Source organism: Astatotilapia calliptera, chromosome 13 (genome assembly GCF_964374335.1).
Source record: "Astatotilapia calliptera chromosome 13, fAstCal68.1, whole genome shotgun sequence".
Taxonomy (NCBI): Eukaryota; Metazoa; Chordata; class Actinopteri; order Cichliformes; family Cichlidae; genus Astatotilapia; species Astatotilapia calliptera.
The window spans coordinates 11,162,427-11,187,984 of NC_137434.1; the positions used below are offsets into that span (position 1 = coordinate 11,162,427).

At 39.6% G+C, this 25,558-nt stretch overlaps 2 protein-coding genes and 1 long non-coding RNA gene across 18 annotated transcripts; 2 read left to right on the plus strand and 1 right to left on the minus strand.

The window, feature by feature from the left end:
• The first annotated feature begins 38 nt into the window (after positions 1-38).
• LOC113034988 (cystatin-like) lies at positions 39-4,846 on the plus strand. 2 transcript variants are annotated; one of them, XM_026190202.2, is made up of 5 exons: positions 39-772; positions 1,417-1,528; positions 3,187-3,398; positions 4,008-4,118; positions 4,572-4,846. In XM_026190202.2, exons 2-5 carry the CDS (start codon positions 1,522-1,524, stop codon positions 4,647-4,649), a joined length of 408 nt encoding a protein of 135 aa, XP_026045987.2. In that variant the 5' UTR covers positions 39-772; positions 1,417-1,521; the 3' UTR covers positions 4,650-4,846. The 2 variants fall into 2 exon arrangements, with proteins under 2 accessions (XP_026045987.2, XP_026045988.2); XM_026190203.2 differs by lacking the exon at positions 39-772 and adding an exon at positions 1,022-1,168.
• An 886-nt stretch (positions 4,847-5,732) lies between these two features.
• Positions 5,733-15,345, plus strand: LOC113034982 (glycine N-acyltransferase-like protein 3). Of its 14 annotated transcripts, none has more exons than XM_080287736.1 (11): positions 5,733-5,974; positions 6,049-6,076; positions 7,765-7,844; positions 7,941-8,061; positions 8,305-8,437; positions 9,667-11,011; positions 11,304-11,382; positions 12,457-12,548; positions 13,274-13,431; positions 13,851-13,908; positions 14,844-15,345. In XM_080287736.1, the coding sequence occupies exons 1-6, from the start codon at positions 5,900-5,902 to the stop codon at positions 10,070-10,072; spliced, it is 843 nt and encodes a 280-aa protein (XP_080143862.1). In that variant the 5' UTR covers positions 5,733-5,899; the 3' UTR covers positions 10,073-11,011; positions 11,304-11,382; positions 12,457-12,548; positions 13,274-13,431; positions 13,851-13,908; positions 14,844-15,345. The 14 variants fall into 14 exon arrangements, with proteins under 14 accessions (XP_080143862.1, XP_080143867.1, XP_080143866.1 ...); XM_080287741.1 differs by having other exon boundaries at positions 14,847-15,345; XM_080287740.1 differs by having other exon boundaries at positions 13,854-13,908.
• A 4,516-nt stretch (positions 15,346-19,861) lies between these two features.
• LOC113034990 (uncharacterized) lies at positions 19,862-21,321 on the minus strand. Of its 2 annotated transcripts, none has more exons than XR_013900908.1 (4): positions 21,188-21,321; positions 20,980-21,030; positions 20,585-20,706; positions 19,862-20,442 (listed from the first exon to the last, which is right to left on the minus strand). It is a non-coding gene; the product is annotated as an uncharacterized LOC113034990 (long non-coding RNA). The 2 variants fall into 2 exon arrangements; XR_013900907.1 differs by lacking the exon at positions 20,980-21,030 and adding an exon at positions 20,812-20,936 and having other exon boundaries at positions 20,217-20,442; positions 21,188-21,317.
• Between the last annotated feature and the right edge of the window lie 4,237 nt (positions 21,322-25,558).

Below are 25,558 nucleotides of genomic sequence, written 5' to 3' on the forward strand. Positions count from 1 at the left end.
GTCTACCTAAACGTTGGTGGATAGAGCAGTTGAAGTCAACGCAGAAGCTTGATGTCAGATCATGGGTCAAGTGCAGGTTTGGCGCCCTGTACTCAAAATTAAAAGTGACCAATAAAAGACAAACTATGCAGATTAGTGCAGAATATGATGGAACTACAGCAAATAAAGACTGCTGGTAAGAGATGGAAGTCAGTGTAGGCTAATTCAACTACAGAGGAAGAGGGAGATGTGCATTTGTCCTTCACGCACTCAACTCCAAACACACCACTTCCCAGCAGTCATCTACGTGTCCCAGATAAGCACAGTCTTTGTCCCACTTTTTAAAGTTGTTGCGATACAAGAAGTGGAAAAAATATTTCTATATTTTATATTTATTTTTCCTGAACACTCCATGAACACGCTAGCAGATTTCATTATATCTTTTCCTACGCAATAGAAAACAAACACGCATTTTTTATTTTTTTTTTTAAAAAACTTCTGGCGGTGAATTAACGACGTTATTTTTTATGACAGGAAGTGGCCTGCTACGTTTATTTCACAAGTTCACAACCGGAGCAATGCGGTCATATCGTAACCCTACGGACTTTGCCTAAACTGTTAATAATTTATAAAGGTTTCTCCATTTTGGTGGATTGGGATGTTTTAAAAACAGCAGGTTGTTTAAAGTACATTAGTAAGAAAACTCCGGTATCCAAACATGAAGGTCCTGAACAGAGACGAGCTGCAGGTCGCTGAAGGAGTTCTGCTCAAACACTTACCGAAGAGTTATAAGGTATCTGCGACATAAACCGCGTGTCTTTGTGCTTTACAGCCTCAGCAGCGCTTAAAAGTGTTTCGTGCTTTCAGGTGTACGGTTTCCTGTACGGAATCAACAGGAACAAACCGACTACACTAGAAGTTGTGGTCGATACGTGGCCTGATTTCAAAGTTATCTGCAGACCGGACCCCGGGGTGTGTTTAAATCCCGTCGGAAAACTGTGGATAGATTTTCTCGACGGAAATCTTTCGCTTGTCACGTGATTGTGACAGCTTTTGTTTATTTCACGGAACAAGCGTGACCTGAATTTCATGAAAAATATGGCATACTACAGCACGGATGAACAGAGTTTGAGGAAAATGCTGACAGATGAGAATGCAGTTGATTGGAGCACTTATTTCATGATAGGAGGTGAGCTCAGATCACTGCAGAAAATAAGCACGAAATAAATATGGTGGCTTTTACATCACTACATTTGACAGCTGTTACTATTTACACAGTTTTATAGACAGAGCACACACTTTGTACAATATTCTAATAAAAAGTTTAATAATCATATGGACATGTTTCCTGCATTAAATACAAACTGCTTGGATAACCTAAATAAACCTAATAAAAAGGAGAGAAAGAAATTAATGTGAATACTTTCCATTTGACAGGGTTTGATGTTTTCCAAGGGTCTTCTGGCAGAAGAGTGAACCACAAAGTCTATACTTCGGTGCATCTGTATTTGCCAGACACCAACCATCTCCACATGTCAACGTATGACAGGTATAATCTGATCATTAAGATTCGCTTTAAGTTATATCTGTGTATAAGTCATGATTTAAAAATAAACCCAAAAAGATAGTACACCCTGTGTCTGTCATGAAACGTCTGTGTGCGGCAAGCAGGAAAGGACCCAAATTTAAGAGTCAAGATTCTTTATTTGTCACATGCCTAGTTATACGAGTACAACAAGCAGTGAAATGTGTCCTGAAACGCTCCTCGACTGTGCAAAAAATAGAACATTATATACAGTAAGTAAATTATATACAAAAAGAGGACATTATGTACAGTAAGTAAGTGAATTTTATAACAATCTGGAAATTTTCAATTGAAAATCTGAAAGTGTACATCGTGCGAGTGGGATGTTAAAGTGTCTTGTGCCTAGTGAGGGTTAGGGTTCAATTCCGACTCGTCTAAAGTGTAGAGTTAAGTGCGTCCCTACTCCAAAATCTGCAGTTTTTGCATCATGCTGTTCCAAGAGTGGGCGTCCACAGGTGACTATGGACTTGGACAATGGGACAGAGGTCAAGAATGCTTTTTTTCCCCATTTTTTTTGTTAACGCTGCCCAGCGCTTCAAAAGTTGCATGTGCAGAAATCAAATCAAATAAGTTGTTTGATTTCCGCAGCTAACCGTGGGCAGTTGAGTGCTGTTTGTGCAGACGCAAAGAGCCTGAACGAGTTCACAGCAACAGCCTGGATCATACGTGATCTCTGCTGCTGGACTTTTCCTATTATTCTCCTTCTAAATGTTATTGGCGGTTGGCAAACAACAGATGGGGCATTACTGCCATCAACTGGTCTGGAGTATGAACTGGACAAAAAAACAAACAAACTCAAATCCTCCCAAACAATTTACCCTCTTTTACACACTGGAATAATTCCTGATAACTTTCACTTCTTAAGTCCTTTTACAGTAAATCAATGAGATCTAGTTTTGTTTTTATATTACTGAGGTTTGGGGACAGTTGTCTTCTCGCCACCTGATTTTTCTGGAGTTGGAATTACAAGGACCTCGATGTGAACACAGCCATCTGTCTTCACACGAAGGATAACCCTGATCGGGTCGTACAGTTTTTGTAACCCAACAATAACAAATAATTATTATGTCTGTCTTCTTCTTCTGTTTACATCCGGTCATCCCAATCCCGTTGTTTGCTCTTTTTTCGAGGAATGGCAGAGACAGACACGAAAACACCTCCCTGCCTAGCCTTGATTATTTTATTATTATCCTACTACTGATTCTATATATCCAGTTCAGGACATTCTGTTCAAACTCCCTTTGGCGAGAGAATATCCTTCTAAACATTATCTAGTGTGACGTGTAAGCATGTAGCAAAAACCCTCAAGCGCTCTATGTTCATTCTCAATATTTCAGCCCAGACATACAACTGGACAAGTTGTTTTAACCCTCAAAACCCAGAGCGCCAATTCGTTTATGAGCACATTGCGTTGTGTATATAAAAATAATAAAAACAGCTTTATTTAATCATTTTCAACCCTAACATTCCATAGTAGTCACATTTCTCTGCTGTGGGGATTGCCGATTGGCTGCAAGATCTCTGCCAGATGTGCCACTCCTCCGGCACAGTGATGTTCATGTTGATATAACTGGGAGGGCACGGTGGGGAGTGTTTCACTTCGTCTCCTGTGTGTTTGTTAGGCAACAGAAACAAGATGTGGAAGGTCGCTTTGACTGTCCTTGCGGCCGCTTTGGCCGTTGGGTATGGGACCCCGGTCGGGGGCTTGACAGACGCTGATATCAACAATGAAGACGTGCAAAACGCTCTCCACTTCGCCGTCATCCAACACAACAGAGACAGCAACGACTTGTACATCAGGCAAGTGGTAGAAGTGATCAAGGTTCAGTCACAGGTGAGTAACGGTCAGATTCGTGAATAACTGAATTGTTCTTTAGGGGAAAGCAATCCAGTAAACCATCGTAGTGATGTGAGCCCTTAAGAAAAGGCCTGCGAAGCGCCCTTCAAAGGTTTCACTTTTAACTACTAAACTAAAGTCCTAGAGGCTGTTACATACAATTTACTTGCTATATGCCTTCTTAATGGCGTTGGTACTGCCCCAAATATGGCTGGCTTCGTAATTTGTCACGTTAATATCCTCTCATCCTCTCATCCTAGCTTTAACAGTAGGTCGGAAATGTTTTTTATGCTTGTGTTGAGGCAGCCATTGGCCCGCCCGAACAAAAGAGCAGTGTGGGTTTTAAAAAAAAAAGGAACCCGACAAAAGCACATCTTTGCTAAAGATTGGTTAATATGCTGATGAGTCATGTTTTTTTAAAAGTTTATTTGGCTCTCCTCTTGAAACCTGAGGCAAGGCTACCGTAGCAATGTGTTGATGTTTGTGTTTTCTCTAGTCATTGGTGAGCTTCTTGGCTCACAGGGGACAGTAGGGGTGTTTAAAGAGGAGAAGGAGGAGGGGTTCATTTGCTGTAAGTCTTGTATTCAATTTTCTTTCCCATTACAGGTGGTCGCTGGCATGAAGTACGTCATAACTGTGAAGATGGTAAAGACCCCTTGCAGAAAGTATGGCGTCGATCAAGTGTGTGCAATCCACACAGATCAGGCAAAGTTTCAGGTACTGATGGCATCTTCTCAAAAGAAGCAAGATATTTGATCTGTTCTTAAACATCATGCAGCAGCCTTGTAACTAAAGCTGCATTCACACTGGAAGTGATTTGCTCAACGCAGATCTTTTTACAGCTGAAGGCCGGTGTCCTGTTGAAAAGTGATCGTCTGAAACAAATTGATTTCTGATGTTTCTATGTTTTGTTTTTTATTTCATAATAATAAATCAGTTTTTCTGCATACTTGACATAGTTTTAGAGAACTTTTCTGCTGCCCTCTTGTCGCGATGTTGCTGTGAATCCCTTTGAGTGTGTAATGCATATTAATCTGATCGTTAAATACTCATGTTCTTAATAGACATTATGCTATTGGATAAAAAAAAAAAACCTAAAGCATTTATATGTGTAAATAACACCACCTGAAAGATCCTAATGTTAAATGTATTGTCTGTTTTTCCTTTCAGCCCTACCAGTGCACATTCGAAGTGTGGAGCCGCCCATGGCTTAATTCCATTGAGTTACTTTACTACTGCACTGCTTAACTAATCAAACTTGTTTTAAATTTCCAAAATCCACTATCCAGTGTTACAAACTAGGTCTCCCCGATTTTTAAAGAAGCAACTTTGCCTCATCAGTAAACCAAGCAAATAACAAACTGTTGTGTAGTCAAACTGATCATGAGCTGCTTTTTTTTTTCCAGATAATTCAGTTTTGAAATAAAGTCAAACTTGCACACAAACTTTAACGTGTCCGTGTGGTAAATGCACACAAGGATGACGTTTTAGCTCAATAGAGCTTCTTTGTTGTTGTTGATGGTGATGAGTTCTCTGGATACCTACCCACTGACTAAGAGGAAGGAGAATGTGAACAAATCTGGGACAGACATGACTGACAACAGAAAATGCCATTCACATTATTTTCAACATCTATAAGGAGTTGGTGGATAGAGCAGTTACACTTTTAATCACTTTGGAAAAGAGGGGAGTTTTTGTCTAACACTATAAAACATATTGGACTTTGGGTGACCAGGGTTCCCACTTTATGTAGGACTACACTGCATGTTTAACCCTTTTCCCACCTGCCCTGCATTCTGAGACACTATCTTACATTTTGATTAATCTCAGTTAAAGTCAATCCAGAAGCCTGTTGAAAGTCTCTTTAATCTGAGGGTTCAGATCACAGGTCAAGTGCAGGTCAAAATTAAACCATTAAAAGTGACCAATAAGATAAGCTGTGCAGAATATGATGGAACTACAACAAATAAAGACTGCTTGTAAGTGGTTGAACTCAGTGAAGAAAAGAAAACTCACTTTAGGCTTATTCAACTACAGAGGGAGAGCTGAGATGTGCATTTGTATTTCGAGTGCTAAACTCCAAACACAAAATTCACACCACCTGTCAGCACTCATCTACGTCACATTGTCCCACGCAAGCACAGTCTTTGTCCCACTTTTAAGTTGTTGAGCTGGAAAAATATATTTTAGATTTCATATTTTTCCTGAACACTCCATAAACACGCTAACAGATAAAACAAACATTTTTTTAAAAAAAAAACTTCTGGCGGTGAATTAACGTTAGAGTTAACGTTAAAGTTATTTTTTATGACAGGAAGTGGCCTGCTACGTTTATTTCACAAGTTCACAACCGGAGCAATGCGGTCATATCGTAACCCTACGGACTTTGCCTAAACTGTTAATAATTTATAAAGGTTTCTCCATTTTGGTGGATTGGGATGTTTTAAAAACAGCAGGTTGTTTAAAGTGCATTAGTAAGAAAACTCCGGTATCCAAACATGAAGGTCCTGAACAGAGACGAGCTGCAGGTCGCTGAAGGAGTTCTGCTCAAACACTTACCGAAGAGTTATAAGGTATCTGCGACATAAACCGCGTGTCTTTGTGCTTTACAGCCTCAGCAGCGCTTAAAGGTGTTTCGTGCTTTCAGGTGTACGGTTTCCTGTACGGAATCAACAGGAACAAACCAGAGGTGTGGACTCGAGTCACATGACTTGGACTCGAGTCAGACTCGAGTCATTAATTTTATGACTTTAGACTTGACTTGAAAAAATGTTCTAAGACTTGTGACTTGACTTGGACTTTTACACCAATGACTTGGGACTTGAATTGGACTTGAACCGGTTTACTTGAAAAGACTTGATATTTTACCCCAAATATAAAATTTAACATGCATATATAGAGATTGAAAATGTGACGTCATTCACGGGTAGAACCGCAAAGGATTCTGGGAACTCGTGGCAAGCGGTACTAGCGCACGCAGGCTTTCAATTGAAATCAGTCACACAGCGATAAAAAGAAACACAAAAATGTCAAGAAGCTGTTGTATTATTAACTGCAATAGCCGGTCGCATGACAGCCACGGGAAGCCGACGGGTAAAGAGATCGGTTGTTATCGGATTACGTCGTTGAAGAGAAATTGTTCGAGCCATGTTTCCGAAGTAACAAAGAGGCGACAGATGGCCTGGATTGCAGCCATTCAAAGATCAAATATAACGTCCCAGAACACTCCAGCTCACAGGTTAGTCTGCTCCAAGCATTTACACGAAGGTCAGAGTTTTTTAGTAGTTAATACGTCATTTTCATAACATAATTGGTGATATAGGTTACAAGCAAGTCTGGCGCTGAACAGAAATTGTTGCGCTATGCTCCTTTATTTATTGTGCATAAATAGTAAATTATCCTGACACAATATTGCGTTTCGCTTCTGTTATTATGGTACACTGACAAAAACATATACTTTTATTCACAGGATAAAACAGTTGTTTTGTATCACTAATTGCCCAGTACGATTACAGCATACAATATTGTTGTCACTGCTACATTTCTGTGATGGGTACCAGAAATTATTTCCACTACTAATTAATTACCGTTGAGCTCAAAGGTCCTATTAATAAACGGTTAACGATTGTGTATTTATGACGACAATTTGTGAGACTGGTAAACTTATGATACGTACGATGGTCTTTACTTTCTACACGGTGCATTTCAAGGTCCTGCACCCATCCGTCGGTAAACTGTACCTGGGCTTGTTGCAGTGACCTGAAGTTACTAAACTTCACGAGTGTATGCGCTCACTCCAAGAAGCGTATAATTATAAATATGCATATAAATATGCTACAATGAGATAGCTGACTTCATCTAACTAGCAAATGTTGTCCAGGCTACGTTGGTGATGCAGTTTTTTTTAATGTGTATGATATTTTTGTCATGCGATTTTAAAGCCGGTCCTACAACCGCATCCAAGAATAACATGCAGCTTATCTCAGAACTGTCGGTGAAAATTATTCTTGGAGCTAGGTTTAATTGAGCTGCATTTTAAAGAGGTGCAATTTCACAATTTGTGTATATTTTCTAAGTTCACTATTTTGTCATGTGTTGAGAAAAACACAGATTTTAAAATTACATGGTCTAACATTTACATTTAGCATAACTGCAACATTATTTTTTCGTTTTTTTTTTTTAAAGACTCGAAAGGACTTGAAATTCAAAGTTTCAGACTTGTGACTTGACTCGGACTTTTACACCAGTGACTTGAGACTCGACTCTGACTTGCCTGACATTACTTGAGACTTGACTTGAGACTTGAGGATAAAGACTTGAGACTTACTTGAGACTTGCAAAACAATGACTTGGTCCCACCTCTGGAACAAACCGACTACACTAGAAGTTGTGGTCGATACGTGGCCTGATTTTAAAGTTATCATCTGCAGACCGGACCCCGAGGTGTGTTTAAATCCCGTCGGAAAACTGTGGATAGCTTTTCTCGACGGAAATCTTTCGCTTGTCACGTGATTGTGACAGCTTTTGTTTATTTCACAGAACAAGCGTGACCTGAATTTCATGAAAAATATGGCATACTACAGCACGGATGAACAGAGTTTGAGGAAAATGCTGACAGATGAGAATGCAGTTGATTGGAGCACTTATTTCATGATAGGAGGTGAGCTCAGATCACTGCAGAAAATAAGCACGAAATAAATATGGTGGCTTTTACGTCACTACATTTGACAGCTGTTACTATTTACACAGTTTTATAGACACAACACACTTTGTACAATATTCTAATAAAAAGTTAAATATTTATGTGGACATTTTTCCTGAATTAAATACAAAACTGCTTGGATAACCTCTTGCGAGGAAAAAGAAGAGAAAGAAATTCATGTGAATACTTTCCATTCGACAGGGCTTGATGTTTCCCATGCACCAATGCTTAAACAAGTGTCTTCTGACAGAAGAGTGAACCACAAAGTCTATACTTTGGTGCATCTTCTGTATTTGCCAGACGCCAACCATCTCCACATGCCAGTGGTTGACAGGTATAATTTGATAATTAAGATGCACTTTAAGTTATATCTGTGTATAAGTTATGATTTTAAAAACACGTTAAAAAAGACCATCCTGTGTCAGTTGTAAGGTTATACATATCGGCATTTTTTTTAATGGCTGTCTTTAGCAAGTCTTAAAATTAGGTCACACAACATATTACACTGTCATGACCTAACAGAAACTAAGCCATAAAACAGAAGCTGTGTAATAAGGTTCTGCCACAGCATTTCAGTCAGGTTGAGGTCTGGACTTTGTTCCATCTGTTCTTTTCAGTCATTCTGTGGTAGATTTATTGCTGTGCTTGGGATCATTATCATGTTGGATGACCCATTTTAGGCCAGTCTTTAGCTGTCAGCCAGATGTCGCCACATGTAACACTACAATGCTTTAATATACAGAGGAATATACAGTGGTCTACTCAAAGACTGCAAGGTGCCCCAGTCCTTTGGCTTCCCAGACTAATGGGTTTTAATAATTGCCTCTTTAATATTATTCCTACTTGGCACCTTACCAGCAAACTGCTCAAGCTTCTGCTTTTATAGAGGTTTACACACTTTCTTCTGATACTTTGATTATCAACATCTGACTGCTGCTTACCTTCCTCATTCAGTGGAAATAGTAAAACCCAGTATGAAGGCAAAAACACGCCAGTCCACTGTGGTCATTTCACACTTAGCCCTTCCAAAATTTGAAATGTATTAAGTACATTGCAGGGTCATTAATCGTCAGAAACTATTAAGGTAGTCGGCTAGTATGTATTTACATGATGTAAATGTGTTAGTACTCTCTTTTTAAACACTTACTGCAGATTACTGCAACTTACCGTAACTTCTACATGCATGTACATTTCATGGCTTGGAGAGGCAAAGCGACAAATGGACACGGTGGACCGGCATGTTTATTACATGTTTTGCAGCGAGATCAGGTTCAATAGTAATAGTATAGTTAGTTTTTCACATACTGCTTCTGCATTTTGGCTCGGTATTTGTTCAATAAACAACGACACAGTGTATTATCTTATGTTTTGTTGATCTGTGGTTGTATTTACCTTATTTTAAGCTCTAATCAAGACCAAATGATGTTTATTATGTAGTTATATATAAAATATTAGACTTTAAGGAGACTGTACATTTTTTCACTATGACTGTAAATATGCTTCAGAGCAATGTAAATTATATTGCTTCTCAACAACTTTTCTTTTCTTTTCTTTTTTTTTAAGTGAGCTTGAGTCGAGGATTTCGTCTCTTAATCTTTCCCACGTTGACTTGGTGAATAAAACCTGGAAGTTCGGAGGAGACGAGAAGGGTTACAGGAAGATTGAAAACCTAATCAGTAACTTCCCATCATGCTGCATCACAGACAGCCAGGGTCAGCCCGTGTCCTGGATACTTGTGTATGATTACTGTGCTCTGGGAATGTTGTATACGCTGCCAGAGCACAGAGGGAAAGTATACGCCAAAATCGTGATCAGCACTTTGGCCAAGAAACTCCATGCTGAGGGTTACCCGGTGTTCTGCTACATAGAAGAGGACAATGTGCTGTCCTACAAGCTCTTTAAAAACATGGGCTTCATTGAGGATCCTTCTTACAGGGCTGCATGGTTGGAGTTCAATTTTTCAGATTAGAGTCAACATCTTTTATATGTACGTCCAACATTTGTATCACGTTGCGCCTTCTTCATTTATAAAAATAGTATTCAAATGAATGCAACCCTCTTATTTATAAAAGTGTGATCACTTCTGGTCTGTTTCTTGGAGAAGACACTGTTTCCTTGGGGTTTGCTTTTGGTTCAAGCCAACTTCTCTGAATTTCATTTTGATATATTTGTCAAAATATGGTGTGAAATGTCCACTTTTCCCCTATTTCAGAATAGTAAAGAACCTTTCCACAACTTCCTGGATCAACTCCAAAAGTAATCTTATCTAAATAGGCTCAATCCCCACTTTTGATAACTTTTTGCCTAGAAACAATCAAATCAATCACATTACCTGCACAACAGAGACAATGATGTAAACTTTTGATAACATTAAAGCATTTAAAGGAGAAGTTTAAATAAAACAGAGCTGCACTGATTTGTACTCAGTAGCTTCGTATTGTTCATTAAGGTGCTTTCTTTAAGGGGGTCACCACACCGGATCATTAACCTCAATCCGAGTTTTGGCCACTCTGTTGTGGAATTATCCCGATCTGCATAAAGACTTTCTTCCTGGGTTCCTGACACAACCCTTTGCATTTATCTGGCTAAATCAGCTGTGAATCATAAAAAACAACTAACATTATAATTAAGTACAAACATTTCAAACTGAAGCTAATATGCTTCTAAAAATGGGGACAGTTTAGTACTTCATTAAAAACTGAGGGGAGCAAATAAAGCTAACTTGTCTGTGTAACCATGAGGTAGGCAAGACTGGCCAACACGTTCTCACTCCCAACTCGTCAAACGTGTGACGCATGGTCAGGCTCCCTCTGCTGCACTTATGGACGCGCAGGGTACCCCTCTCGCGTCGGGAATTGACGTGAAGGGTCCTCCGATTGAAGAGATTGCCGGGAAGTGCCTGTTGTCGGTATATTTAGACATTTTCCAAATCACATTGTAGTGACGTATACAGAACACAATAAATTATATAATATAAACAACTACCTGAAAAACAGGTAGAACGATACTTTTGTATCGTTTATTGCATTTACGGAGGGAGTGATGTATGCTGGGTAATGGCACAGCTAGCGACTGGGTGACTTTATTCACCCGCTTCGGCTGTTATCAGTCCATACATTAGCGTTATTAGCACAAACCAGTCCCATAGATATGGGCCATCTCCTGCTAGATTGTTCAGAAGGTTGTTCTCATCCATCCAGATGGAGGATCACTAACAGGAGCGTGGAAGACTCCAGAATCCACTCTGGCTGGAATCCGGTGGATATGCAGTGTGTACAGGTAAGACCGTTTAAACGGACAGCATTTATAGAATGACTATTAAAAGGCAGCGAGTGTCAGTAATGTTAATGTGGTTATGTTAGTAATACACCGAGTGCTAATATAACAGCTTTAAGATGCATTTGTAGATATTATTACGTGTTTTACCGTCTTTATGGTGCTAGCTTAAAGTTACGGTGTAAACGTTAGCTTATATTGGAGGAAAGCTGTTACTGGTTAAACGATGTTAGCACAGAAATATTAGCTTCTGTCATGACTGATGAAGTTACTAGTTAATAAAGTTTTCAGTAAAGTGTTTAATCGCAGCCACAGATTGACAGCAAATATCTCGGTTAGCTTCAGTGCATCTATAATAAATATGTGCAAGTTTCAGTGCTTCGTTTAAACTGTATGATACTTGTACTGACCCAGGGTCAGTGTAAAATACAATCCTAGCTGTGTGAACAAAGCCTGGCTCCTTTAATCCTGCATCACAAACCACACGATGCAGGTTATTATTACTCTTTCCTGCTGGCACACCTGTCACACCTGAGAGTCAGCTAGAAACTTACAGTGACGTGGACATCATGCAAAGACTGCCAGACTCTGTAATACTGCAAATGATCAGTGACTCAGGTTAACACTAAACTTTAAACGGCACCTCTGTGTCTCTGTGTGCTGAACATCTAGGATTGAGTCAGGCTGCATTGACTGTGGGACTTTAATGTGTTAAAAGCAGGTTGAAGACGGCTCAGAAACATTTGAAGATTAAAATTTAGCATTATGGCTGCTGGTGGTTTGTAAAGCCTCTACTCAGCTGTATTTTTGTTACTAATTTATGTTTGTTGTTGTTTAACACAGATTTCAGAAGAGCAAATATGCTTAATAGTTTAACTAGATTTCATTTGTCAGTGTGGGACTGCTGAGTCACCTGAAGAACTCATTTCATTCATTCTCCACATGATGTTCATTTACAGAAATGTTTCACAGGAACTGATTCCTCCCAAAGGTTGAACTAGTGTGTTTCCATAGATTACCTCTGTATGAATGTACTTCTTAAATGAAGGCAAGTGTTTGTCCTGTTTTGTTCCTCAGGTACAGTACGTGATATCAAGGGCAGGCGGTCAACACTGGGGGAAGACAAGAAGCAGACGTACTTCCAAGAGGGAGCTGCAGTGAGGTCAGAGGTCAGAATCTGAAACAGCTCAGGTTTATATTTTAGAGGTTATAAAAAATCAAAATGTATTTATAAAGAAACCTTTAAATAATAGTCATAATTATGATTATTATAAGAAATATCAAACATTTAAGTGGATTTTCTGTTACACATATTGTGTTAGCCCTGCGATAAACTGGCAGCCTGTCTTTGTCCTGTATCAGCTGGGATAGGCTTCATCCTCCCGCGACCCTGAATTGGATACATTGTATTCCAATTATGTAATCTGATCATTTACAAACTCAAGGTATCTAATCAAAATGTAAGTAATAATTATAAAATGGGAAAGCAGAAATAAGTGTGACATGAATGTAAATGTGTGAGCTGACATAGAGGACAGCTACATGCAGTCTGAAAAACCTTTGTTGTCAAGTTTGCTGGTATATCAGCACGAGATCTTCTTACATAGAAGAGACATTAAAGTCTCTAACTCAGTGAAGCATTATTGGTCCCGTCTGTTTGGATAAATATAGTAAGTTGATGTATGTCCATTTATTGACACATTTTCTTAAGTGCTTATCCAGCTCAGGATCACAGTGGAGCTGCAGCTGGATATGTTCACTAAATAAACCTTACAAAAGTCAACAATAAACCTGCATCCATGTACGTTGTTGTCCACAGGATGAGAAAATCAAACTGGAAGACTGTGGAACATGTTAATAAATGTTTGTGTGTTTATGCCTGTGTCTTTCACAGGAGGCGCTGGAAGGTTTCCCTAATAGTTCCTGGTGAATCAAAGCAGAACCATAAAGGTTGCTGGATTGCATGATGGCCTTACCCCTGAGCAGTCATCCTGTTACAGGAGGAACCAGTTAGAAGCTGTTTTCAAAGTAGCTGAGCAGATTTCATCTCAAGTAAGCAATTAAGTGTTTGTTCGTTTGTTCTGCCACTTAAAGAGCATTTAAGGACGTCTTTCGAGTGTCCAGTTGAATTAATTCTACTGGCTCTCATGGTCATTTGTGATTATAGACATATTTTTCATGTTCATCCAGCTATTTAGTAAATTCTATCTATTTAGTAATATCCGTCAGCTATAAAATGTAATATAAATATAAAAATATCTAAATATCTCCTGTCCTTTATGTTTTAATGATGTAAGTCTGTTTACATTAGCATTCCTCACATATCAATGAGATGCTGTACAGTACAATCCTGCTGACACAGCAGAGGGATAACGACGGCTATTCAACATCGTTACACGACACATTCGAGCTGCATGATGCAGACAAAGTGACTAAATCATCTTTTTTGTGGTTTATTGTCTTCAAACCAGCAGACAAAGCTGATGGCAGAAGATGTCGGAGAAGAACTTCAGGCCGTGGACTGAAAAGGTATTTTTTTCTTGTTATCAAAAGACATTTGGAGTGGCAGCTTCTACAACTGGTTGTGCTGAAGTAAAGCTTACAGTCTAAGAAATCACAGTGTTGATATTCAGCACAAAGAGAAAAGCTCACTTGTTTGAATTAATTTACAATCATAGTTTTATAAATTCTGACTGTAAACAGCTTTTACAGCTTTGATATTGTTTGACAATCGATATCAGGTGATAGGGTTTAATTTAAAGGTTTCTGTGTCCCAATGAGCCATTCACACTGATCAGTGTCAGTTTAACTGTAACACATTCATTATTTAGATTCAACAAAGAAATAACTGAATGTAAAAAAATGGCAGCCCTCAGGCAGGTTTATAGAGATATATGCATGCATTATGAAATTTATGTATCCCAGATAATTGTTATACATCTAGTCATGGCAGACCTACCTCTTCCTCCCAAGTTAACTGCAACCCAAAAGAACTAGTGGGGCTATTTACACACTCACAACCAGTGTGGGGTAAAAAGAGCCACCAAAAAGCTGTCAGCCACAGATGTGCTAGAAGAGTTAGAAACTCTACTTATGGAGAAACTTTCTAAGTCTAACAGGGGACAGGTACTCCTGCCCAAATAACATGATATAACCCCACATACAGCCCAGCCATAAAGTGAACCAAGTCATTTAGTTAAAGACAGCATGGGACCAAATGCATGTAACCAGCCTGCATCAACCTGACATTTCTTCCTCCTGAATTAAATGAATGAATGGATGAAAGTTAAATGACTACAAACCTAAAGCCACTAGTTCCCACACTGGAGCTCCCTGACACTGTGTGTTAACCGTATTTAGCTTGTATCAACAGTTGTAACAGGCTAAGCCACCTGAGACACTGCATTGAATGATTGTTCCTGTCTTAATGGTTTCAGCTCAGATGTTCTGCTTTTTCCTTTCAGTAGATCAAAGCAGCTCGTGCTCCTTCTGCTTCCAATTTAGAAGAAGAAGAAGAAGAAGAAGAAGAAGAAGGCGAAGGCTTCAGCGAAGTGGCGTTCATGGTCTCAGTGAACAGTCATGGTCACACACTGCATGTGGTTTTAAAAGCAACATGTCTGTTCACCACAACAATGGAGATGTGTAATATTAGTGCAGCTACGGTTTGTTCTTGAACATCAGTTCTGTTTTCTACTTTGATCACTTAGACCAAAAAAGTGTTGTTTTCAGATTCTTTCTTTTACATCTATAAAGCACCTGCTCATTTTTTATTACAATTAGTTTCACATGAATGTTAGTATTTCCTTTATGATCTTTTAATGCTTACACCACACTGTACATGTCTACATTAGAGACATTTCTGTTACCTGTGTCTGTTGACTCGGATCTGTGAAATGTTCTTTTATTTGATACACAATATGAAGCTCATAATTTTCTTACAAATAAAACTCTAATGACAAACATGAACAGCTGTGCTTATTTCTGAGACATGAGTTTTTGAATGTGTTCATATTTAGACAGTGTGCATCTGTCTGCTGAAACTGTAATGGTGAACCTGAGGTGATGGTCAACAGAAGGCAAATATATACAGTGGGGCAAAAAAGTATTTAGTCAGCCACCGATTGTGCAAGTTCCCCCACCTAAAATGATGACAGAGGTCAGTAATTTGCACCAGAGGTACACTTCAACTGTGAGAGACAGAATGTGAAAAAAAAAAATCCATGAATCCACATGGTAGGATTTGTAAAGAATTTATTCGTAAATCAGGGTGGAAAATAAGTATTTGGTCAATAACAAAAATACAACTCAATACTTTGTAACATAACCTTTGTTGGCAATAACAGAGGTCAAACGTTTACTATAGGTCTTTACCAGGTTTGCACACACAGTAGCTGGTATTTTGGCCCATTCCTCCATACAGATCTTCTCGAGAGCAGTGATGTTTTGGGGCTGTCGCCGAGCAACACGGACTTTCAACTCCCGCCACAGATTTTCTATGGGGTTGAGGTCTGGAGACTGGCTAGGCCACTCCAGGACTTTCAAATGCTTCTTACGTTGCCACTCCTTTGTTGCCCGGGCAGTGTGTTTTGGATCATTGTCATGTTGGAAGACCCAGCCTCGTTTCATCTTCAAAGTTCTCACTGATGGAAGGAGGTTTTGGCTCAAAATCTCACGATACATGGCCCCATTCATTCTGTCCTTAACACGGATCAGTCGTCCTGTCCCCTTGGCAGAAAAACAGCCCCATAGCATGATGTTTCCACCCCCATGCTTCACAGTAGGTATGGTGTTCTTGGGATGCAACTCAGTATTCTTCTTCCTCCAAACACGACGAGTTGAGTTTATACCAAAAAGTTCTACTTTGGTTTCATCTGACCACATGACATTCTCCCAATCCTCTGCTGTATCATCCATGTGCTCTCTGGCAAACTTCAGACGGGCCTGGACATGCACTGGCTTCAGCAGCGGAACACGTCTGGCACTGCGGGATTTGATTCCCTGCCGTTGTAGTGTGTTACTGATGGTGACCTTTGTTACTTTGGTCCCAGCTCTCTGCAGGTCATTCACCAGGTCCCCCCGTGTGGTTCTGGGATCTTTGCTCACCGTTCTCATGATCATTTTGACCCCACGGGATGAGATCTTGCGTGGAGCCCCAGATCGAGGGAGATTATCAGTGGTCTTGTATGTCTTCCATTTTCTGATGATTGCTCCCACAGTTGATTTTTTCACACCAAGCTGCTTGCCTATTGTAGATTCACTCTTCCCAGTCTGGTGCAGGTCTACAATACTTTTCCTGGTGTCCTTCGAAAGCTCTTTGGTCTTGGCCATGGCGGAGTTTGGAGTCTGACTGTTTGAGGCTGTGGACAGGTGTTTTTTATACAGATGATGAGTTCAAACAGGTGCCATTCATACAGGTAACGAGTGGGGGACAGAAAAGCTTCTTACAGAAGATGTTACAGGTCTGTGAGAGCCAGAGATTTTCCTTGTTTGAGGTGACCAAATACTTATTTTCCACCCTGATTTACGAATAAATTCTTTACAAATCCTACCATGTGAATTCATGGATTTTTTTTTTCACATTCTGTCTCTCACAGTTGAAGTGTACCTCTGGTGCAAATTACTGACCTCTGTCATCATTTTAAGTGGGGGAACTTGCACAATCGGTGGCTGACTAAATACTTTTTTGCCCCACTGTATCAATATAAAACAATATTGAAGTAATGTCTTTACCCTGTGCAGCGTGTGGACGCTGTGCACGCAATCACCTTATTCACTGTAGTAAACATGCCCCGCTACCTCACGTGACTGACTGTCTCCATGGTTACATCGTATATTATTAGCTATGTAAACAGCTTCCAAAGATACCGCCATAGCTCTCTGCAGCTGTAACACTTAAACACTTTGCAAATCATTTCATGTTTTTGATAGTTATGAAGACAGAATATGTTTCTAAGGTCATGCTAGGCGGTTGCTATGGTGGTTGCTGTGGACTTGGGTGGACCGCGTCCGATTCCTGTTATTAGCTGTCCGCCGCAGGAAGGCTGCGTTCCATTTACAAGTAGTGACAGTCTGCCGCAACTCGAACTCAAACCCCGCTTTGTTCTTTAATTATAGGCCTTTTATAGCCGTTCATGACACGCACACACACACATAAAGCATTTTGCCTCACCATGAGAATGCAAGTTTACCTAACCTAACTGTAACCCATGTGAAATACAGGGCTGCAAAATCCCTTTTTGTAATCTAAGGCTATAGCCTGTTATTGTCACAAGGGGGCGCTGTGATGCAGTCTTGTGTTCTGACGACCTTGCGTCTAGTGCGCAGGAAGTATTACCTCTCTCTTCCTGTGAGATCTTCCCTCTGATGGCGGTCAAGTACGTGTCGGAGCGCATGGAAAAAGTATCTTGGCCCCGAACTCTGACCACAAAGGGAATAACGTCTGTCAAGTTATTTGTGTCTGAAAATCCCGATTGGTTTTTTTGAACTACTAGAAGAATTCTGGAGAACCACTGACGGCGAGAACAGCCCAAATGAGATCCTGGATGATCGTGAAATGGTGTGGCCAGCCATGCGATCGGATTGTGGGATTTGCCTGAGAAACTGATTCAAGCAACCCTGGATTACAGATAAGCCCTATGCACTACTTTTCCTACCCGGATAATAGGGTTTGCACACTGACAATTCCCCTACAGTACACCTGTTTGGGTTTTCAACGACTTTAAAGGACAATTCAGACTGGACAATTCAAACTTCACAACAGGAACACTTTAATCTGTTTCATTCATTCCAAAGAGCTCTGATACTGTTCAGTATAAATCTTCCATTTAAATGTCTTTATTTTGTTTTGTTTTACATGTCTTCACCTTTAAAAATGCACTATTAGTGTGCAATTTGGGTTATTGTGTTGTATATGTGTATAAATGGTACTGAGGCAATAAAGGTCCCAGTTATTCACTTCCAAGCCAACTCCTTTTGTGAGTCTCCAAAACAAAACCTCCTCCTGAACCTAGAAAGATGTCTAGGGTCTCTATTTGAAGTGAGAGTGTACTGGTCCTGAGTAGAGGCGCTACATAACCTTAAAGTATCTGATATAGGATAGAAAAATGAAGCAACCAGAGATTTAATGATGAAGACTCTGGGTTCTGTAGTTCACGTTTTACAGTCCTGAATGACTCTTTGCATATGATTCATTGAAGAGGAGTTTAGAATGCACTTTACATTTAGACTGTTGCTGTTTCATTTTTTACATTGTTGCCGTGTTATGTCATGAATAAGGTTCACCTGCTGGGGGTTTGATGGATCAGCTGGACAATACAGTCAAAGACAGACTTCATTCATCATATGCAAGAATCCTAGTTGGATTTTTGTTGTCACTCATGTTTTTGAACCAAATATTGAAAACAATTCTGACAGACTGGATACCTGGTCAGGGTGTACGTTACCTTGTACTCAAGCATCCCAGAACAGAGCCCTGCCCCACCATGAGCCTGGGTGGATACGTGGTTATAATATAAAAGGACCGATACTGAATATGAATATTTCATGAAAATTGAATTATAATACAAATTAGTAATAAGGGTTTCTCTGCGCCCTTATCTACCCCATACTCAAAGAGCTGCGGGCAGAGAGGGTGACAGGCGAGGATGGCACTGAAGAGAAGATGCTGGGTTTCTGGAGTCTCCTGGTCCTGTCAGTATTAGTAGGATGCATCTGCTGTCTTCTCGTGGATGCTCACCTACCTTGACTCGTTCCAGCGTGGTATGGATTTCCCAACACTGCGGACAGTGGCCCACGTCAGAGACGTTTAATATTGATTACATATGTCTGAATTGCTAACCCTAACCCTAGCTCAACAGACCACAATGCCCTGGACTGTCAGTATTATTACATGCTGTGAACATAAGTACCTTTGATCACAGTTTATGTTGTAAAAGAGAAGGAATATTGGAAAGAAAGATCAACATTGTGATATTATTTCTTCCAAACTGACCAGAAACATGCTTGTCAGACTCTCACAGCAAAGGATCAGACTCACTGTGCATGACAGCTCGGACCAATGATGTCTGTTAGATTGTCAGTTGTTTAGTGCTTCTGTACAGTTAGGGTCACCGTCTCTATTTCAGAATAATTAATATGCAGAAAACACTAAAAGTTGATTGTCTTCCAATATTTTAGCATAATTAAAAAACTTTGACTTTGTGAGTACATATTATTAGTCCTAATGCCAGTATGAGTCTTCATAACTCCTGCTTTGAAATACTGAACTTTAAAATTGACCTGATGAAAGATCATTTACAGTGGCACTCTGTCAGGATCATTCTGACTGTAAGATCACTGTATTAATCTGAATCCTTCTGAAATGTGCTGTGAATGAATGCTGATGCAACTCACTGTGGGAAAGCTGTTAATAAAAGGAATCTGTGACACATGCAACACATTCACAGAGGAAGAGGACACAAAGGGAGGACACGCAGAGGCTGTGTTAAAGTCAGAAATCCAAATCTTTATTAAAAAACAGGCGGCGGTTACAAATAGGAAGACAAGCAGTCCATCAAACAGTCTACAGGGTCAAACATACAGAGAATTCAAACAGCAGTAAAAAATAACTGGACACTGAAAAACATAAAGCAATGTGTGACGCAATAGAAGGAAGCAGCGCAGTATATTCACTGAATTATCATCAATTACAAAAGAGAAAAAGGACGATTTCTAAGGATCATTTTCTTAAATGCAGTTAGAGTGGCTGGTAAAGATGGAAACATACAGAATGTAAACTGTGTGAGTTTGGTGAACTTTGTTAGTAACAAATGAGGTAAAAAAAACAAAACAGACAAAACACAGAAAGAGGCTCTCAGTATTCATTAATAATTAGAAAGAAAAATTCTGGTCGTGGATTTTTACAGTCTTAGTTCTGCTCGCTGTCATCATTATAAATGGCGAGGTCCTGAGGTGGGTGGGGCTGTCTCTGGTGATGTCACCATGAAGGAACAGCATCTGGCACGTGTTGGTGAAACATCCCAGTACACTGGTGTAGTTTCCTCTCCAGCTGTTTGACATGTGACACTTGAACATTAAGGGGAAGAAGAAGAAACAGTGTTAGGTCAGGTGACCACTTGGTTTCTAAAGTAACTGACAGGAAGTAACCAGGCCGTTAGAAATGGATGGCATGTGTTTAGAGTTACTGTAGTTGGGTAACTCTACTTACCAAAAGCAGCAGCACACAGATGAAGGATCAGATGCTGAATGTTGCAGGAACATGCTCATGTGTGGTGGTCATTCAGTGCTGCTCCGGCAGGTTAGACAGTCCAAGACTGATATGCTGCCCATCTGAGAGTTTGAAAACACACATGCAAAGATTTATTTTGTATTACAGTCAAAGTTGGATGTTCATTTTTGTCCTTTAAAAATGTTTGTGTATTTGAAAGCACTAACATTTAAGGATGACTCTAATCGTCTCTCTCTAAGAGTGTCTCCTTTAAAGGGGAGACAAGTGTATCCACTGATCCACGTCACTTTACCTGGATGATGACTCCTCTCTCCCTCACTCAGAAACACTCCTAATATAACCAAGCAAATAAATAATATTGAAGATTTACTTACATCATTACAAAAACAGCAAAAACATCTCCCTTTGATTCCATTTCTCCATTCCTGCTGAACATCAGGCAACAAATATCTCAATAAATCACAGTAAAATGTAAAGCACATGTTTTCTCTGCTTTGTCTAACCTCTGCAGAGCCTCTGTCAAGAAAAACATAACTGTAAGCATAAAACAAATATACATTCATAACACGTCACTGGACAAACTTCGGTCAGTTGATTTCCTCTGTGCAGTGCAGACGAGCATCAGTCAGTGAGTGACTCTGCTGGTTCTTCTGAGGAAACACCACCGTCTCTCCACACCGTCACCATCTGTGAGCACAAACTGCTGCTCTGCCAGCATGTAGGAATCACATATCACACACACAAGGGTGAAGAAACATCAGAGCTCAACTTTGGATACTTTAGATCTAAACAGATCAAAGCAACTCTTAGTTTCAACAATCAGTGAAAAGACAAACAATGATACCAAACTGATTCTGTATGAATACAATATGGTATTTTCAATACAGCTGTCAAATTAATTTATTAAAACTAATACAGATATATGTATATTTCTTTTGATAAATTAGTTTGCTAAATTATAAGAATATATTTTTATTTTTTTTTCATTTAACAATTGCAACTGAAAGAAATTAAATATTGAACAAAAATATATTGTCACATTCTGAGCATGCTCAGCACGCTGACAGACTTGAAGTTGCTACAGATTTTAAGAAGTGATAATTATAGGGAAGAAACTTCTCTTTTTCATCCGTTTAATCAAACATTTGATGCCTCAGCTGTCTCAGTCTATAGCGTTCTGCAACTACAACTAAGCTGAAGCTTGGATTTGGCTGCAGGTGCCCCTGTACATCCTTCTCAGCAGCACACATGTGGGTACCATTTAATCACACTTCTTCCTGAGCTTTGCTTCATCACAAGACCAAAGGTGGCATCCTGTGTCACAGTCTTATCATCATCCAGAAGAAACATTTGAAGAAACATCATGGAAAAGAAACATTTACGCGCCTCCTGGTTTTGTTTTCTGATCCTGCAAAAAGACTGAGGACAACAAAGCCCAGAGAACACGAGATACACAATATCCAACATGGAATTTTTGAAATAAAGTCTGCAACACAGAAAGAGCTGTGATCAAGCTATTTATTACTGCGCCAACACACATCAAACATCACAGTTCAGTCATGTCAGCGCTGCCACAGAAGTTGTGCTCCTGCTCCTTTATGCATTCCAAGGAAGAGGGAGGAAGTTACAAACTGATCCTACCACACTTCAACGGATCAATGGTTAAGCTGTTTTGTGCCCTTGGCCTTATCAGCACCTGTAAAGGGAGTTGTTTTCTCAAACTGCTGACGCTGAAGTAAGTTCATCTAGTTTTAGAAACTTTCACTGAACAGTCTATAACAGTGTCACAACTAAGCATATGCATAAGCACTTAAATACTTAAAATGAGAATAACAGAACATTTCTATTACAGAGGCTAGAGCCTGTCCCAGTAGTCACAGGTAGAGCACACCTGGACAGGTCACCAGTCTGTCAGAGGACTAACACAGAGACAGACATCAGAGTAACAAATCTATTTAAAATTAATGTAAGTTTGCTGCAGCTGTATGTATGAACATGTGTTTCTGTGCTCACAGTCCACCTCTCAGGAACCTGCAGTTCACTTTTAGTCTACTTTAAACAGACCTCACAAAAGGCTGATGTGGCTGGATCAGTAGTCTGATTTAAGTACGATACCTTTGGCCAGGGATTACTCTGGTGCATCGCTTCACTGCAGTCTTACGTATTTTCCCCACACCTGAATAAAAAATACTGATATATACAAATAACAGCTTCAGCTGATGCAGCCTGACTCAATCCTAGATGTTCAGCACACAGAGACACAGAGGTGCCGTTTAAAGTTTAGTGTTAACCTGAGTCACTGATCATTTGCAGTATTACAGAGTCTGGCAGTCTTTGCATGATGTCCACGTCACTGTAAGTTTCTAGCTGACTCTCAGGTGTGACAGGTGTGCCAGCAGGAAAGAGTAATAATAACCTGCATCCTGAGGTTTGTCATGCAGGATTAAAGGAGCCAGGCTTTGTTCACACAGCTAGGATTGTATTTTACACTGACCCTGGGTCAGTATAAGTATCATACAGTTTAAACGAAGCACTGAAACTTGCACATATTTATTATAGATGCACTGAAGCTAATCGAGATATTTGCTGTCAATCTGTGGCTGCGATTAAACACTTTACTGAAAACTTTATTAACTGGTAACTTCATCAGTCATGACAGAAGCTAATATTTCTGTGCTAACATCGTTTAACCAGTAACAGCTTTACTCCAATATAAGCTAACGTTTACACCGTAACTTTAAGCTAGCACCATAAAGACGGTAAAACACGTAATAATATCTACAAATGCATCTTAAAGCTGTTATAGTAGCACTCGGTGTATTACTAACATAACCACATTAACATTACTGACACTCGCTGACTTTTAATAGTCATTCTATAAATGCTGTCCGTTTAAATGGTCTTACCTGTACACACTGCATATCCACCGGATTCCAGCCAGAGTGGATTCTGGAGTCTTCCCACGCTCCTGTTAGTGATCCTCCATCTGGATGGATGAGAACAACCTTCTGAACAATCTAGCAGGAGATGGCCCATATCTATGGGACTGGTTTGTGCTAATAACGCTAATGTATGGACTGATAACAGCCGAAGCGGGTGAATAAAGTCACCCAGTCGCTAGCTGTGCCATTACCCAGCATACATCACTCCCTCCGTAAATGCAATAAACGATACAAAAGTATCGTTCTACCTGTTTTTCAGGTAGTTGTTTATATTATATAATTTATTGTGTTCTGTATACGTCACTACAATGTGATTTGGAAAATGTCTAAATATACCGACAACAGGCACTTCCCGGCAATCTCTTCAATCGGAGGACCCTTCACGTCAATTCCCGACGCGAGAGGGGTACCCTGCGCGTCCATAAGTGCAGCAGAGGGAGCCTGACCATGCGTCACACGTTTGACGAGTTGGGAGTGAGAACGTGTTGCTGATAGAGGTCAGGCTTAACTGTTTAATTTTATTTTTGCTTACAATATTGTTCAAATATTTTAGAATTCAGCAGAGAAATTAGATCCAATCTCACATCACTGCTGAAAATATGATCAGCCTTTGATGGAAGGAAGCCAAAACACACTCAGAGAACAGTGAGTTACTATCGCACATACAGCACACACCACCTAACACACACCTCAATGTCTGTTTGCAATGAGGTGTAAAGGGAGGAAAGAGTGTGTAATGAGGAAGAAGCTAAAACGCTTCTTAAACTGGTCAAACTGGAGAGCTGACACAACCTGTAGAAAGCTGTAAAGAAAAAAAAAGGTTTTAAAATCCCTGTTTTCATAAAACCTTTCAACAACACTGAATTTTATGTGTTTTTAGTTCAGCTGTGTGTAGCAAACATCAGCCAACAACATGAAAGACACGGTGTTTGAAGCCCAGATGTTCCTCCAGTTTCGTGAGGCCGTGCTGTCTAAATTTCACGGAGTTCCATTTGACGTGTAATTATCAAAAGTTAAATGACAGTGTTGCAATATTTCTGTGATCCATTGAACATGTTTAAAAATTAATCCTTGTATAGTTAATCTACAGACAAGCTCAACTCCTCAGCATAGTCAAAAAGTACACTGTGGGTGTTTCCACTGTGACCTCCAGACTGCTCAGAGGACAGGCCTAGTTCCTGTTCTGAGCTGTCACATGTGGCAGCCGGTGGGGTCTTTTTGCCCATCTACTTCAAGGTTTGATGTGTTGCATGTTGCATACTGTGACTGTAATGAGTTATTTGAATCATTTTGTCTTCCAATCAAATTAAAGCATTCTGGACATTCCCCTTTAACCTTGGGCATCAACAAGATAGCTGCTGCTCACTGGATGTTTTCTTTTTTCGAGCACATGAAGACCAAAAAAAAAAAAAAAAATGTTTTAACATGTTTATCAACCAAATGATCAAAATTACAAAAAAAATATCAGTTTATACTGTTTTTATACGGTAAATATGGGTAACAGTGTGGACATGTTTCCTTTAATGCATTTGTGAAATATTGTAAAACATGAAATTTTTGTTTTGATGAAACAACGACACACAAGTTTGTTCTGGTAGATGATTTTTATCTCCAAAAAACAAAAAAACTCGCTGTAAGTTGTATGACTAGATGACCAACGAGGGGAACAAATCGAAAGGAATTAGGAGGGGGGGCTCAGGCAATTCAGCAACACGACAGATTTAAAATACTTTTAAACATTTAAAAATTGTATAGAATATTATATTTATTTATTTTATTTATCCATATATTAATTTTAATATATAACTTATATTGGTAACTCAAGAAAAAACTAGATAGCTATGGGCATGGCATTTTAGGCTACATTTGCTTTAAAAAAGTTTTTAAAATCTGTAATTATTATTGTCAAATTGAAAAAACAAATGATGGACAGTTTCTGTCATGGGGACTTACATGGTGGCACCAAATCTCTAAATTTCACAAATCTGAAAGTTAATCAACATCATTTACT